This window comes from Desarmillaria tabescens, assembly GCF_030435595.1.
Source record: "Desarmillaria tabescens strain CCBAS 213 chromosome Unknown EV420scaffold_7, whole genome shotgun sequence".
Taxonomy (NCBI): Eukaryota; Fungi; Basidiomycota; class Agaricomycetes; order Agaricales; family Physalacriaceae; genus Desarmillaria; species Desarmillaria tabescens.
In genome coordinates, this window is record NW_026848306.1 from 552,307 (window position 1) to 566,645 (window position 14,339).

Here is a 14,339-nt window from a genome sequence, read left to right on the forward strand (position 1 = left end):
AATTGACGTCGAACGCAACTTTGGTTCCGATACTACCGTGACGGACGATCGTAGTGATGCTCAAAAAGAAGCCGACAAGCAGCTGGCTGAGCGTTTGTCAGCCCTTATTGAGGATGCGAACTCGCGTGTAGTTCCTCTGTGTAAGATGATTCACAAGGTAATTACGACCTTGGCTGGACATTCAACTGTTTGCTGATCCTTTCTATTAGCATATTGAAAACATGGACGCTCGAAAAGAGGAAGATAGGGATGAAGGCGAGCTTGTCAAGCAAGTAAAGCCGTTGCTTGAGCAAGTCGAGCAGATCTTGCACCAGACCGAAGGCGCCATCAAAGGTGCCGACCCCGACAATCGTCTGACCAACAAGGCCAAGCGTCAGCAGCAAGATCACCAAGCGACCCCCGAAGAACAGCGCCTCGCAGAGGCCGTAAAAGTCGTAAGTTTTTCGCGTTCCTTCTCGAGGTAATTCCTAAGCGAGATGTCATTCATTCTTAGCTCGTGGAAGAAGTGGGTGGTACGATTGAGTGGGCGAAGAACAAGCTCGATTCCTTCCCCAAAGCGAAAAGGGATCTAGGTCCCCTTCTTGATGCTTTAGGCCGTAAGAGCGCCTTTAAACCTAGGAATTTTCGCTAATCTGCCGCACTTTCCGCCAGAGCCCTTAACTCAAATTGTCGGTGGAGTCGGGCTTTTGCTTGCCGGCGTGCTCAACCTAGTCGGTCGTCTCTTGAGCGGCCTCGGTCTCGATAGTCTACTCAAAGGGATAGTAGCTGCCACAGTAAGTCCTCCTTTTTGGCGCTTGGTTGATCAATTCTTACATTGAACTGTCAGGGCCTTGATAAAATCTATGTTAGTCTTGGCCTCGGCAGTTGGCTCAAATCTAAGTAAAGGACTTACTGTGAAGACGGATCAGCTTAGTACCTTCGTCTAGTTTTCTGTAGCCTGAATTAGTAAAAATAGCATTGTATCCTATTAAACAAGGCGTCGGAGTTACAAGTCAGTGCTTTTTGGTCTTCTGAGCCCCGACCGCCGGTTTAGCCAGAGCCGCGATGAATCTAGACCAGACGTACCCCCTTATCGTAGCGCAGTACGAGATCACGGGCCATCACCGACGTACCGAGCACTGGAACCTTGCGGTTCTTGTATCACCCAACGTATCACACACTTTCGAAGTGCGGGGAAACTCAGACACGTTCACGTATGTGCACGATACTGTATCGGCTCCGATTGGGTCCATCCCGACATATCGCGGCGGCTGTCACGTCGGCGAAGTGCCATCTACGTTTATTGGTCGGTTGGATGAGCGCCTGAAGAGAGATGTTGCTGTGATCAGGCTCGATCTGAGCTGGGATTGCCAGGATTGGGTGTTGGAAGCGCTCAGGTTGTTGAAGGAGGATGGTATCACGTTCAAGGCCGTTAACCAGGCATACGTGAGGAAGGAGCTTCGGGAAGATATGGCAAGATGGCAGGAGGGGGATGACACCGTGGAGGAAAGGCATTTTTCAAATTCGCACTGATACATCGGTACAGTGAAAGCGAATACATTAACCTTTTAATCCGTTCCTTTGTGCATCCCGCTCTTCCTTAAGTGTCGCGATCTCTTGCACATCAATCACTTTAAATGGCCATGTCAGCCAGTTTCCGCCGCTTCGCATACTCTTGAGGCCCATATCTTCTAGTAGGTCATCAACATATTGCGGCCACCTAAAAGTACAGCTAATAAGCTTGGTCGACGGAAACGTAATAGTTAACTCACGCCAAAAAGTATACGGCACTACTGTAGCTTTCATTTAACCACAGCAGCTGATCGGGATATCGTTTCCTCATCCATTTAGCATTTTGATCAGCATGCCTCAAAGCCTCCTCTGGCGTAGAAGGCAAACGCATCGCATCATTCAAGAAGTACGATGATATCCAATGTGACATGACTTCAAAAGCATACCCGTTATTTGTCGTGAACTAGTAATTCCCGTTAATTAAAGCTCATTGACACAGCAGTGCTACGTACGACAGCTCCATTAATCGCGAAGTCCCTGCGTAATATATTCTTGGCTGGAACAATGCCGCGGTAGATAGAAGAGGCCCATTGTTCATTTTCGGGATGTGCAGAGGGTGGATTGGTAAGCGAGGCATAGTCCCATTCATCCTTGACATGCTGATCAGGCGCGTGCCTTTGTATACCCAGCTCTATTCGGGTGCGGTCTATAAAGGTAGAGTCAACAGAAGGCCCAGCTCTGGACAAGTACGAGTGAACAGAATACATACCATCAAATAGATTTTCCCATGAAGAGTTGTATCCCGTAGCAAGAATGACCACATCCGCCCTAACCGAAGTCCCGTTGTTGAGAGTCAGCGACCGACCGTCAAGATCAAATCCTGTAACTTGAGCAGGGGCGATAAGACTGATTTTCCCTCTATTAACGAGCGAGAAGAAACTGTCGTCGCGCTTTACCCCTTCGTCATTCAATCGCACACTCCAGAACGGAGAATGTCCTCGTCGCAGCGGAGAGTTAGCCGGTACATCGAAGGCAGCGTACTAAAAAGGATGATTATTCAAGGCCTGGACGCATAATCAAGAAATGAACAAACAGAATCTTGTTGCAGGAAATTCCAGGCGGCATGGACAATCTTGCTGCCAATCCATGTCCCGTGGAGGAAACGCCTATTAATTTGAAGATGAGATACAGGAAACCACTTTAATGATTAATATTGCGTACTCCAGCTTGGTCCGCAGTTCGATGTGGGGAGAAAGTATAGCCAGAAGACTACAAAGTAACCATTCAATCTCAGCTCATACCCATAACCAGCAGATAAGCTCACCGGCTTTTCCTCAGAGAATCTGGGAGCGGCTTCACACTGCCTAAGAAAGCGTCGGCAGTCTCAAAGACAACAGTAACTTTTCGCCCTTCATTTGCGAGATGTGATGAAATGCTAACGTCGCCCGTTAGCAAGTGTTCGGAGGCACACTAACTTTAAGTGGAACACCGACTCTTGCGCTGATTTTCCACCCCCAACAACAACAACGGTGGGACTAGAATCACCGGTTCCGCCCGAAGGCACAGCAGCAAGTATGTCATCCAAACGCGGACCAAAATCAATTGAATGTACCACGAGTCCCTGGAAACCGGCTTTGTTCGCGGCTTCCTGCGACAAATAAGCAGGCGTTTTGGGTGTACTGCAGCCCTACATAGAATAGATACTAGTCAACAAAGACCATCGGCGCATGTATCGAGGAAAACATGTACTCACCCCTGTGCATAAAACAATCCGAGAAAACTTTAGGATCTCAAGATCTCCACCCTTTACGTTACTAACTGTAACATTCCAAACGGGGTCAGGTTCTTCTGTTCGCTCCATGTTTAGAACGTTGGTTCCGTATCTGATTTTTCCTGCCAGAAATTTATCAGTAAATTTCTGCATATACCGCCGCATGTCTTCGCCGCCTAGTCGACCGCCGTTCTGGGTAGAGTCCGAGGGAGGCAGCATTGGCATGCCGGAGAACCTGAACTCTCCGTGGACACTAAAGCAAATTATTTTCAGCCATGGAATCGTGCTACGAGTTTCTACTTACTTGTTGAGCGTCAACCCCGGATAGACTCTCTCCTCGCTCCAAACACCGCCTGGGGTACAGTCCCTAGTAATAATCTGGACGTCCGAAAATCCATCTCGTATCAAAGTGTGGGCAGTAATCAACCCTGCGGCGCCTGACCCGATGATACCAACGCCTTGAACACGAGGGTCGACATGCGCCATGCTTCTAAATGTTTATGCTTCAGTTCGTTGGACGTTCAACGTTCAGCGTATGAAACGTAGACAGGAAAAAAATCCTTTGGGCGGATTTCTAGCCACCGGTGGTGGTACAGAGATATGGCAGAGTATAACCGAAGGTCAAAGGGGTACAAAACATCATTTACGATGTCATTCGCTCAGTTCTTTGACGGCGATGGACGCCGCTGATGGCTTGATTGAAAATTTTGTAGTAGAAAGATCCGCATTCGGTTTTCAAACCCAGTTCTGATCTCTGTCAAGGGCTGGAGCGTTGAAAAGACTACTTGACCTCTTTATAACACTCAGTCCCGAGCCCGCTAAGCAGAGCCAACATATGTGGGGTATGTCTTGCATTGCAACGTAAGATACCTGTAGTAGTCCGAAGGAAAGAGTGTGTGAAAACGAGATAAGGTCAACCAGAAAGCATTCAGGAAAGATAAAAAAACAAAAGTAAGAGGCAGAGAATATATCCAGGTCAAAAGCTGAAGGAGTGTTCGACGTTCGTGCCTCCATCCAGATAGCAAGCGAAAGGCAAGGGTATCATCAATTCTCTACTACTGTAACGACAGTGGATAAGACAAGGCGGAATGCAGACATCGTTCGGCTCACCATCAGACGAGCTTAGCGATCGGCAGGTGGGCGCTGGTTGACACCTTCCTTCAACGCTAACAATTGTTTTGAACGGAATGCCTCGTAGTGGATTTGAGCGGTTGTTTCGATCAAGTCTTGCAAGTGAGTCCTATTTGGAGGTACCATTCAGTCCTAATGACACAAATCCAAAATGGAGCGCCGCACCTTGTAAGGAAATTACGCAAGTTGACAAACTCGCAATGGTTGGGATCCTCGACGTTGACAACACCCCATCTGTTCTTGCGGCCACGAACGGACTTTCCGTCGATGATTACGGCGCTTTCTGAACCAACGATGGCGAAAGGAATAATGTCCTAGCAACAGGTTGAGCTGTGAGTCCAAGATAGAAAAACAATAGGCATACCCGAATCGTCTCGTTCAACTGAACCTCTTCTTCATCATCCTCATCCGTATCGAAAGGATACAGCCGGATGTTATGGTATACCAATTCCTCCCGGATCTATTTATGGTATCCTCGTAAGGTGACCGCCTTCTGGAGAAAGAAGATGCAATCTAACCTTCACTTTGAACGCGTCCCGCTCGTCCGCAGTCAAGCTGTCTGATTTGGCGATAACGGGGACAACATTGACAACTTCACTGAGCTTCTTCATAACAATGACATCAATGGGGCGGAGGGCGTGGCCAGTTGGGTTGATGAAGTAGAGGCAGCAGTGAATTCGCGTGTCCTGGATGTACCGGTCTCGCATAGCAGTGAGCTCCTTGCGGAGGTAAGCACTGTGCTGGTCCTTGATGTATTTGATGATAGGGTCCCAGCTACAACGTAACCATGAATCGCACGATAAGAGAGGAGCAAGAGGGTTACGCACCAGTTTTCGTTGTTAATCTGGTCACCATACCCGGGAGTGTCGACAATGTTCAAGCGAAGTTTGACACCGTTTTCCACGATGACTGTATGCCGGACGTAAAAAGTTGTTAGTATACGTGCCAGACACGGATTTTAATCGCATATAGATGAGCCGAACACCAACGCACCATGAGAAACAGCCTGTATCTCTGTTGTCTGCCTGACAGGTTCGTCCGCTTGGAACCGTCCTTTCGAGTCAATCAAGTGTGACGCAAAAATTGTGTTGATGAGCGTCGACTTTCCCAGACCAGTTTGTCCTACAATATGTCACTTTAGTTACCAGAAATATCCTTCAGCTACCCAACGACGCATTACAGTCATGGTGGTAGTACTGAAGAAGCTACAGGGAACAAAATACGCACCGACAACAATGACATTGAATTGGAAGCCTCTCTTCAACAATTTGTGTTCAATCTGCTGGGTGATGGAGTCAAAACCGACATAGGAGTCGGCGCGTATTTCTTCAGTAGCCATTGTTTAGTGAGTTGCGAGGCAGAGAAAAGACTGGTGGACGAGGTCAACGGCGAAGAAACGCACGACTCTTCGAAGGGACTTCTAGCTTGGAATACAACAAGCACAAACAACGGTCGCCACAATTTGAATTTCAAACACATCGTTGCGCATTATAGACGCGACGTGGTGTTCTACATTTTTTTTGCCGACTATCACCATTTTATTTGTAGACTACGGTCAGCGTAGGAGTTCTACCTCCCTTGCAGAGATTCTGCTAAGTGATAGGGAAGAAGAATACAGAAGTCCAGAATACAGGGTACAACGCTGGGGGTATCGTTGAATAGTACGTACAAGATCTAAATAAGGCCGTCTAGCTGCGGCGGGAGTATAATAAAGAGTAAAAATAAGAAACGCATGAACCAGTCATTGCAATACACCAGTCCAAGATATCGGATATGAATAGAAATAGAAAGAAAGAGAGTGAATTTGAAGGATCACCTGTTCACTGTCGCTGATACTTAGTATACCATCAGGACGCATAAGGTAGCAGAGAACTCACCTAACGCCTAACAGTGTTCATGCCGTATAGCGAACTCTCTCTAGCCGACTTCCTCAAATCAGGAGCAGTGGCAGGAGCACCCGAAGTCGGTGTCAGGCGCTCCAAACATTCGAGAGGAACCATGCCCTGCTCTTCTCTGCCATTGACGCACAAAGCCCACCCGTCGTCAAATTCTTGCATGATTCGGACAGTCTCCCCGTTTGAAATAGGCAGCTCATCGGGTAACGAAGGAATGAATCTGGATTTTACGATTGCACTGCCGCCGGACGGAGGAGCTGTACTTGGGTTAATACCAGGGCTTGCAGCATTGTTCCACGATGCGCTAGGCATAGTGAGTGAAGTGGCTGGGGCTCCAGATTGGGCGAATTGCATGCCCGGTGACTGGGAAGCGTCGTGAGTCGTACTGGTAACTGATTCAAAGGCGAGACCGGTATTGGCAAGTCGCGGCTTGCTAATCCACGTCGACATGCGAGAGCGCCGGCGCTGCATGAAACGATTCCGCAGCAGGACTAGTGCGACTGCGACGAGGACCAGAACAACGGCAATGACAATGCCAGCAATGGCGCCTGCTGGCAAGGTCTGCTTCGACACGGCGCCATTTTGCTGTACGTCGGAAGCAGAAGTAGGGGCGGGAGCAATGGCTGACGCTGATGGTAACGGCGGTGTCGAGGTTGTCGACATCGCTAATGAGGATGACCCCGCTGAGGTTGATTCCGCAGTCGATGAGCTGACGAGAGAAGACGAAGACGATGTAGTGGCAGATGTAGAAGATAACGAAGATGCAGACGATCTGGTCGTCGTTGCTGTTGTCGATAGAGATGCATCACTGGATGCTGTGGAGGACAACCCCTTGGTTATGGTAATAGTAGTGATTGGACCAGTACTGGTGCTGTATTCCTCTTGCTCATCGTCTCGCTGTTCAACTGGTACCGACGCCCGTTTTCGATGACGAACCCGCTCAGCGGGAAGATGTTGAGGGCTGGAGGGCATTATAAAAGGAGAGTGATGCAGAGGCTGGGCAGGAAATATTGCCAGGAGAAGAAAAAGAATGAAGGAAGGAAGTGAAAGCTATATAACAGAAATTATACGAACCCTCAAATGGAGGAAGGCGTTCAATAGCAACATGGAGTTACCGAGAAAAGCTGTCAATAATCACGTGCCATGCCCGCCTTTTCCTCATCTGGCGATCAACGTCAATCAATGCACCCGCCATGTTACCATCACACGCAGTCTACAGCCGTTCCCCCGAAGAATATCCTCTTCAAAGTGAGTACCGCTTGTACCAGTGTTCTTTCAATTGCTCTACGCGTCAACTATCTCAACGCAGAGCAATCCATTGAATTTGTACTGGCATAATGAAAAAAACGCGCCCTAATTCTGTCCAGTATGAGGACCACATGGACCTTCATCAAGAAGTTGTCAAGAAGCTATGTATGTCTTTAACCGGAGGGACTCTACTCGGCTATTTCGGTAAGCATGATTCATTAACAACGTCCCAGATGAGCAGTCGAGTACCACTAAACTGGTTGTCGTGCGACATCGCCTCAGCCGACGGCGATACCGTGAATCTTCCTCATTTTGAATGAAGCGAGAAAGATCCTGCAGTCTTTTAATAGGCGCAGGCTGTTGTCACCCCTCGTCTTTACTTTCTGCCTGAAAGTATGTCTTCGAGTCCTGGATTGCAGCCGGAACGGCCCGCAGCAAATGAATAGAGCAGAAAATAAGTACGAAATATATACTCTTAGTCAGTCTTATACGAAAGCTGACGCAAACATTTATATAACAGGTAATATTTTGTGCGCAGCAATCCGACGGGTGCTAATAATCGCAAGGTGGATAGATTCTGCGCAGCTCAATCTACTGGATAATTTCTTTTGCGATTATTTTTCCTCAAGACTCTATGCGAGATACCTGCAATTGTCAATTGTCATTTATGTCAGTGGCACACCCACACCCCACTGGAAGTAGACCATATGCACTGCTATCACTTGGGGTACAATGCGATTGAGTATGTCCAAAATTCGTTTCTCTGAGAATGCACTCCTCCCCAGGATACGCAATTCTGCGAGGCCGTGAAAATACATCTGCGTTGCCTGGGGGCGGAATATTGTATTGTCTCTCCTTGCTTGGAAGGCGTGAGAATTCTTATATCTGCTCGAACCCTCCACGAGCCAAATTTCCGCAACCTTGTAATGATGCATCAGTGTGTCTGCCCAGAGATGAAGTATTGGTTTTCTTACTTGTGCCCATTTCTATTGCTAGATATAGGGTCGCAGTTTGTAGTGCGAAATTGTTTTGAAGAGTCGTAATGAGAGTGGATCCACTGGTATGTTATCAATATTCTTTACTTGTACTTCAAAGAAAAGAGCATTGCATAGCCTGAACAGACAGAAAAGCGGCGTAGTAAGTCGCAATAAGTAGGTGTAGCTGTGAAAAATAATAGAGGAAAATGCTTCGTGAACGCTCCCTTGGTGACCATAGGGATGTACTGGGTATAAATATCAGCAAAACGTCCTCCATTCAGGGGACAGGACCTGCCCATTTACTGCTCGAAGAACAACAGGTACAAAGATTGATCCAGGATGGATGCTCCAAGAAGACCCTATCAACTGTGAAATTTTGCGCTTCGTCAGTGGTTAAAATATGCTCCAGCGAAATGCGAGAAGAAGTGTTGCCCCCAAACCCTGTATAGATGCTTGAGATACAGGTAAACGATGCGAAAAGAAACGGCTGACCTGAGGAATTGAATTCCGCATAAAATGTTGTGTTCAGAATCTCGGATCTGAGATCGTGGTGGCCGTCAGCAAGAATCAATGTGGGTCGGATGACGTTCTCCATGTAGGTACGCAGAAATACAGTGGTAGCGGTCATTCCAAGGCCGACCTTCGGTTCAGAGTAAGGTTCCAAGGTGGGGGGCATCAAATGGCACACGTACCAAGGTAACACTTCTCAATTATGTCGGTAGTCGCATTCGCATCGGGGGACTATGGATCATGGTCAGGAAATACTGAATACAAGGAGCGAACTCGACATCTTACTCGAATGATTCGAGAGTCAAAAATGTATGCACTGTACCGGTTACCGGGTGCGTCTGTTAAATTAGTACCCTTCCACGCGACGATACCACCACCGCACGCGCCATTGGCAAGAACGACGTTCTGAATGAAACTATCTCGACGCGAGGGTTGAGAGGAGTAGACGAAACCGCAGTGCCGAATCCGAAAAGATCCGTCCCCTGATGTCGGAAAAAAGTATTACACAGTACTAACAATAGCACTCACAATCTGTTTGACCATATATGACACTATCAAAGACGTACGTGCTTCCATTTCGACTGGTGTACCACGTATCCTGGTAGCTGGCGAACGAGCATCCATAGAAAGAGGCATTTGCGTAGGAAATATCTGTTACTAGCGCTTGCGAAATAGCACACTTCGCTTAATGCCTATATGTCAAACGCAAGCAAAGAAGCAAAAGAACATGACTAACTGCGCGGTTCTGAAAATCGATATTAAGTATATGCCCTGAAGTCTGTGTTCCTGAAAAGCGACTGCAAATGAACGCTGGTAGGGCCGGAACCAATCAAGGCAGCCTCGTACGAGGCCGCAACGTTCAGCACAACAGAGTCGGCGTCATCCATTCCAGTATGGACGAATTTGTTGTTCCAATACTTGGACAAGGTTCGAAGCGGACCCGTTGGCGAACGATGCTATGGTAGACCCTGCTGGCAGTTGACCCTAGGCGAAGAATGAGATGCGCAGTTCGTCTAAACGACATAGACGGACCAAAAGCGTTAGAGGCCCTTGCGAGTGATGTTGAGTCTCTTGGTACTGTCCCACCGTAATTAAGATTGTGGAGTGACCTAGATCTGGTCCGAGTTGACAGTCAGCTAAGCTCGTACTATGGTACTGATCACGAGCGGCAATACATGCAAAGACAAAATCGCATCTTGGATACTGCAGTGAACGATGCATAAGGGATTAAAATCGTCGTTTGGTACCAATATAGTTCCGGGGGGACAGCCGGACAGGTTGAAGGCTTCTGCGCTTGGCAGGGTAGAAACGAGGGGGAAAATGCAACAATATGGCAGAACCGCTGCTACTACAACGTAGAGAAAGAACATGACTTCACGTCTTCTTCAGCTCGATTCCGAAAAAGATCTACCGAGTGTCATGACACTGAGACCCATGATGTGCATTGGTTGGCACTCTGAATGTACGGACCGATTTATAGATACACCCGGGAAGTGAGCATGCAGAAAATGCTTTGGGTGCCGCATCGCCGCAGGCCTACAGTGATCTGAATCGCCTATCGGTATGTATCAAAGTAAAATTAGACGCTATGATTTTTATTGGCATGATAGGCACGCGGTTTATTAGATATCCAACTTTCCGGGAGGACTCTGCTGTCAGGCAGGTAGTTCAAAAAACGAAGATGGATGTGAGGGAAGAAGGCACGTGGGAAAGTTGATGCTACTGCGGGCCGGCAATCTCAACCTCTGTGATTGCGATGGTATATAGACAATACGTGTACATTGACATTAGAACGATGCGAATGGTAAAATTTGCGTAGGAGCTGACCGTGTCGTTACCGATGATATTAGTATGTCTGTATGATTAATTCATGAGGGAAAGAGGGGTGCCGCTCGTTCCAATGACTCTCAAGCTTACGAAGTAGCTGGGTGACTAGCCTTTTCTACGTCCCGATTTTCAGTATTGTTCTTCTCCGTAGGCGCTTGGAGAGCGTAGGTCTCGTCAACAACCCCAACCATCTCCACTTCCTTCATAAGCAGGCTGAACAAAAACCCAGCACCGGCAATCCCGACTATGGTCTGCTATACAACCTTCATACTTTCAGCGAAGGCAACCCTCACCTCTGTTTGCAGAGGTTCAGCTAATGAAGGGATGTTGGGAATCGCCGCGTATGCGATCTCACGGCTGGCCGGGAATGTGGCAAGATAGGCAGCAGGAGGATTGATTGCTAACAACGGGAAGACAGGCGCAAGGAGTGTCGCTGACAAGCCCGAAAAAAGTTTTGAATGTCTTTGAGCAGTTTAATATAAGTAGGATCGCCTACTAGTACATACGAGAGTAACTACCACTGAGAAGATGACGGTGACATCCTTTGTCGATCACGGTGATCACGGTCCGCCGTGAACCCGACGTGAAATACGATCAAGAGGGCTAGCCTGATCGCAGAGAGGAGGCACGCATTCAATATGACTTGGACGCCCCGGTGCTTTCAGCGTCGGGCGGATGCCCGTGTATGAAACATTGACGAAGCGACATACCCTATGTGAGCCTTTCCCTGCCTGAGTAGCTGTAGCGACCATACCGGGCGTAAGAGCAAATCAATTCTGATCGGCTACTACGATGCAAATCAGCCGTCCCTTCGGGCAGGAGCCCTGATAATACCCCAATAACCTGGATCAGAAAATGTCCAAATATCTGCTCTGAAAATGACTGAAATCTACCTAGGTTCATGCAAAAATTTCTTTCATGTCCGAAATTTCGTTCTGTGAAGTTCATGAAGACCCAAAAATGTCTGAAAATGCGTAGAATATTGATTACCGCTTTTCATGTGTCTAATATGGCCGTCAATCATCATCAGCCATCTTTATCAGATGCTAATCCATTCTGCGGGATTGAACGGTAGAGACTCGCTCGTGATATGATATATGTATATATCTTCCAGCGAGAATGAAGATAAAAAGCAACAGCACAGCCACATCCTGCGGCAAATTGAAATTCACCTCGGCCTCGATTGGTTTCTAAACTTATCCGACCCCGCTTCTTTCCCACTGACGCCGACTCTGAGATGATCCCTCCCTCACTATGGCGTATATTCCGCTGTCTGTTTTCTCTTTGCGACTTATTTAGGTCTCCTGTGTTCGCCCATGACAGAATGATCTAGTCCAGAGGCTGAAAGTCTGCTCAAGTCTGGCTCGGACTCAGAGTTTGTATCCTTTGAGTTCCGTTTGAAAGATTCTCGTTTCTGCTTCCACGGCAGATTTTTATGGTATGCTAGAGCTGAAGCTTCCAGCTAAGAGTACTCCTATGGCTTGATCGATTCTTTACAGGAGGTCGATCAAAGACCGACTTTGCTCCGTACTCCAGGCGCCCCCCTATGCAATAAATAACACTTATAACGTAGTTCACGAGGCTTGATCTTCCTGTGCTTTGGTCCAACTCTCTTCTGTGCAAAACCATTCCCTCATCCTCTGCTGAAATGACTGGCCCTGCCGAAATCGCGTAAGCACTTTTTTTTCTCTTTTCCTTGAAACGGTCTGACGAATCTGCTTCAGCCACGGGCCAATGCTCATAGGCTTGATGATCAATACCACGCTGCTTGGAGTAGTGATGGCACAGGTGTATATCTACATGACGACGTATCAAAAGTGTGTTTTCTACTCTTTCTTATATACTAAGCATATCTGACGGGGGTATCAATCTATCTAGAAGGGACAGACTATGGATGAAAGCTTTCGTATGCTATTCAGTGCCTACAGTCGATTATTGCTGACTAGTGGCGCTCAGGTTGTCTGTCTATTCCTTACCAATTTAACCAATTCTATCCTTCTCATGGCGTACGTATACATCGCGCTGATCAAACATTTTGGTTTGTACCATACATTGTTCCTGTGCAAACCATTGCTAATGGAGGGGCCCCTAGATGACGTTCCTTACCTGTCCAACGCAACTTGGCGTGAGTTCTCGACAATAGTGAATAATGTACCAACACTCATTTATCTATAGTATTTGCCACTGACCCCGCCATGACGGGCATCATCGCTGGCACTGTACAACTATTCTTCGCATGGCGCGTCAAAGTTCTCACATCGAACTGGTATCTTGGCTCCCTCGTTGCTGTCCTAGCCCTAGCGGGTACCGGTGCCTCCATCGCAACCGCCGCTGCGTCCGTATCCACCGGTACTTTCACAAAGTTCCAAGAATTTCAGTCGATTGTAATCGTATGGCTCGTCTCTGCGTGCGTGGGGGATTTCACTATCACTGCTATTTTGGTGCGGTATCTGAGAAAGCACAAGACGGGTTTCCAAGCTTCGGATGAATTGGTCAATAGGATTATCAGAGCGACGGTTCAAACTGGATTGATCACAAGTGTCATGGCTATCATTGATCTGGTTGTCTACTTGGTCGATCCGTCAGGCTTGTGAGTGCGCCATCGTTATCATGCGTTCTTTTTCATAACATTCATTTAGGCATCTGCTGTTCAACTTAATGCTTGCAAAACTATACACTAACACACTAATGAGCTCGCTCAACTCTCGTGTTGGATGGTCGTACTCGAACTCGAACCAGGATTCTCATTCACAGAGTGGGCTGGTGAGCACGTCGGGGTCCAGGTCCAGAGGGAGGAAAGGGACAGGAACCCTTACCTGTCCTGAGGTCTTCGTACATGTTGAACAGCACGAGTTGAGGGATCTACGTCCGCAAGGAAATCTGACGCCGAAGTTCGTTATTGAGGGTATGAACAAAGGGCAGGATGTGGGAGATGAGAATTCGCTGAAGAAAAGGGAGGAAGAGTCCGAGGTCTGGGATGATGGTGCGAAGAGGAATGATGCAATTGTATAACTGGAATTTGTTGGTAAATTAATACCTTCATTGGGTCGTATTCAATAGATCGCAGAGAGGATGTCGTCGTCAAAGATGGGTATCGTAGGCGCGACTCCAGTTTCTTTCCTTCCTTTTGCAAGACAATAAGAGAATACCAGGTCGTCGTCGTGTAGAAGGTGATACTGTAACATTCCGACCCTGTGTTTACAGATTCAAACCATTGGCACCATCCGTTTTTTGGACTAAATCTCACCGTCTACTACTAATATGGTATATTGACTGTAGAACCAGAGCATTGATATATCAATTGGTTAGGTGCCCTTGAGAAAAGAGTGTTAAAAAGTGTCAGATGGCACTTGCGAACATGAAGAATGACGGTAATGGGGGTAAACGAGACAAAATAGGACACCGCACAAGGTGAGCAGATGCGTAGAATATCTTGTGAGCCATGAAGGAAGGGAAAATGTTGCGTGACGATGCAAAGCGTGGTGGCGA

The 14,339-nt window shown here is 47.5% G+C and overlaps 8 protein-coding genes across 8 annotated transcripts; 3 read left to right on the top strand and 5 right to left on the bottom strand.

The window, feature by feature from the left end:
• Positions 1-6: 6 nt before the first annotated feature.
• On the top strand, positions 7-1,006 carry EV420DRAFT_1519189 (uncharacterized protein). The gene is made up of 4 exons (XM_060472096.1): positions 7-434; positions 494-596; positions 652-828; positions 892-1,006. The coding sequence occupies exons 1-3, from the start codon at positions 222-224 to the stop codon at positions 816-818; spliced, it is 483 nt and encodes a 160-aa protein (XP_060334932.1). The 5' UTR covers positions 7-221; the 3' UTR covers positions 819-828; positions 892-1,006.
• On the top strand, positions 968-1,629 carry EV420DRAFT_1099605 (uncharacterized protein). Its single transcript, XM_060465821.1, has one exon. It carries the CDS (start codon positions 1,045-1,047, stop codon positions 1,510-1,512), a length of 468 nt encoding a protein of 155 aa, XP_060334933.1. The 5' UTR covers positions 968-1,044; the 3' UTR covers positions 1,513-1,629.
• On the bottom strand, positions 1,526-3,748 carry EV420DRAFT_1728759 (FAD/NAD-P-binding domain-containing protein; the record flags this gene model as incomplete). The annotated part of the gene is made up of 10 exons (XM_060479878.1): positions 1,526-1,699; positions 1,752-1,954; positions 2,004-2,197; positions 2,261-2,531; positions 2,585-2,657; positions 2,713-2,760; positions 2,816-2,926; positions 2,985-3,178; positions 3,245-3,515; positions 3,567-3,748. The coding sequence occupies 10 exons, from the start codon at positions 3,746-3,748 to the stop codon at positions 1,540-1,542; spliced, it is 1,707 nt and encodes a 568-aa protein (XP_060334934.1). The 3' UTR covers positions 1,526-1,539.
• A 636-nt stretch (positions 3,749-4,384) lies between these two features.
• Positions 4,385-5,732, bottom strand: EV420DRAFT_1264689 (Septin-type guanine nucleotide-binding (G) domain-containing protein; the record flags this gene model as incomplete). Its single annotated transcript, XM_060467238.1, has 7 exons — positions 4,385-4,502; positions 4,559-4,707; positions 4,758-4,853; positions 4,912-5,167; positions 5,221-5,302; positions 5,387-5,515; positions 5,621-5,732. 7 exons carry the CDS (start codon positions 5,730-5,732, stop codon positions 4,385-4,387), a joined length of 942 nt encoding a protein of 313 aa, XP_060334935.1.
• A 108-nt stretch (positions 5,733-5,840) lies between these two features.
• EV420DRAFT_1099775 (uncharacterized protein) lies at positions 5,841-7,417 on the bottom strand. Its single transcript, XM_060465824.1, has 2 exons — positions 6,271-7,417; positions 5,841-6,216 (listed from the first exon to the last, which is right to left on the bottom strand). The coding sequence occupies exon 1, from the start codon at positions 7,258-7,260 to the stop codon at positions 6,271-6,273; it is 990 nt and encodes a 329-aa protein (XP_060334936.1). The 5' UTR covers positions 7,261-7,417; the 3' UTR covers positions 5,841-6,216.
• A 1,810-nt stretch (positions 7,418-9,227) lies between these two features.
• Positions 9,228-10,226, bottom strand: EV420DRAFT_1519207 (uncharacterized protein; the record flags this gene model as incomplete). Its single annotated transcript, XM_060472097.1, has 5 exons — positions 9,228-9,505; positions 9,552-9,674; positions 9,760-9,766; positions 10,056-10,142; positions 10,203-10,226. Coding segments are annotated over 3 exons (381 nt in total), but the record flags the coding sequence as incomplete, so codon positions are not given.
• A 516-nt stretch (positions 10,227-10,742) lies between these two features.
• EV420DRAFT_1745180 (uncharacterized protein) lies at positions 10,743-11,984 on the bottom strand (the record flags this gene model as incomplete). Its single annotated transcript, XM_060480117.1, has 6 exons — positions 11,841-11,984; positions 11,744-11,785; positions 11,443-11,674; positions 11,144-11,283; positions 10,941-11,101; positions 10,743-10,878 (listed from the first exon to the last, which is right to left on the bottom strand). Exons 3-6 carry the CDS (start codon positions 11,600-11,602, stop codon positions 10,743-10,745), a joined length of 597 nt encoding a protein of 198 aa, XP_060334938.1. The 5' UTR covers positions 11,603-11,674; positions 11,744-11,785; positions 11,841-11,984.
• Positions 11,985-12,056: 72 nt separating this feature from the next.
• Positions 12,057-13,862, top strand: EV420DRAFT_1745181 (uncharacterized protein; the record flags this gene model as incomplete). The annotated part of the gene is made up of 8 exons (XM_060480118.1): positions 12,057-12,521; positions 12,575-12,667; positions 12,729-12,756; positions 12,807-12,888; positions 12,943-12,975; positions 13,026-13,440; positions 13,490-13,613; positions 13,698-13,862. Exons 1-8 carry the CDS (start codon positions 12,499-12,501, stop codon positions 13,860-13,862), a joined length of 963 nt encoding a protein of 320 aa, XP_060334939.1. The 5' UTR covers positions 12,057-12,498.
• Positions 13,863-14,339: the final 477 nt, after the last annotated feature.

Bases quoted from the DNA above. Each gene is read 5' to 3' on its own strand.
- EV420DRAFT_1519189 (XM_060472096.1), top strand. From the start codon at position 222: ATGGACGCTCGAAAAGAGGAAGATAGGGATGAAGGCGAGCTTGTCAAG. The intron at 435-493 runs GTAAGTTTTTCG...ATTCATTCTTAG, and splicing joins TCGCAGAGGCCGTAAAAGTC to CTCGTGGAAGAAGTGGGTGG. The intron at 597-651 runs GTAAGAGCGCCT...ACTTTCCGCCAG, and splicing joins CCTTCTTGATGCTTTAGGCC to AGCCCTTAACTCAAATTGTC.
- EV420DRAFT_1099605 (XM_060465821.1), top strand. From the start codon at position 1,045: ATGAATCTAGACCAGACGTACCCCCTTATCGTAGCGCAGTACGAGATC.
- EV420DRAFT_1099775 (XM_060465824.1), bottom strand. From the start codon at position 7,260: ATGCCCTCCAGCCCTCAACATCTTCCCGCTGAGCGGGTTCGTCATCGA.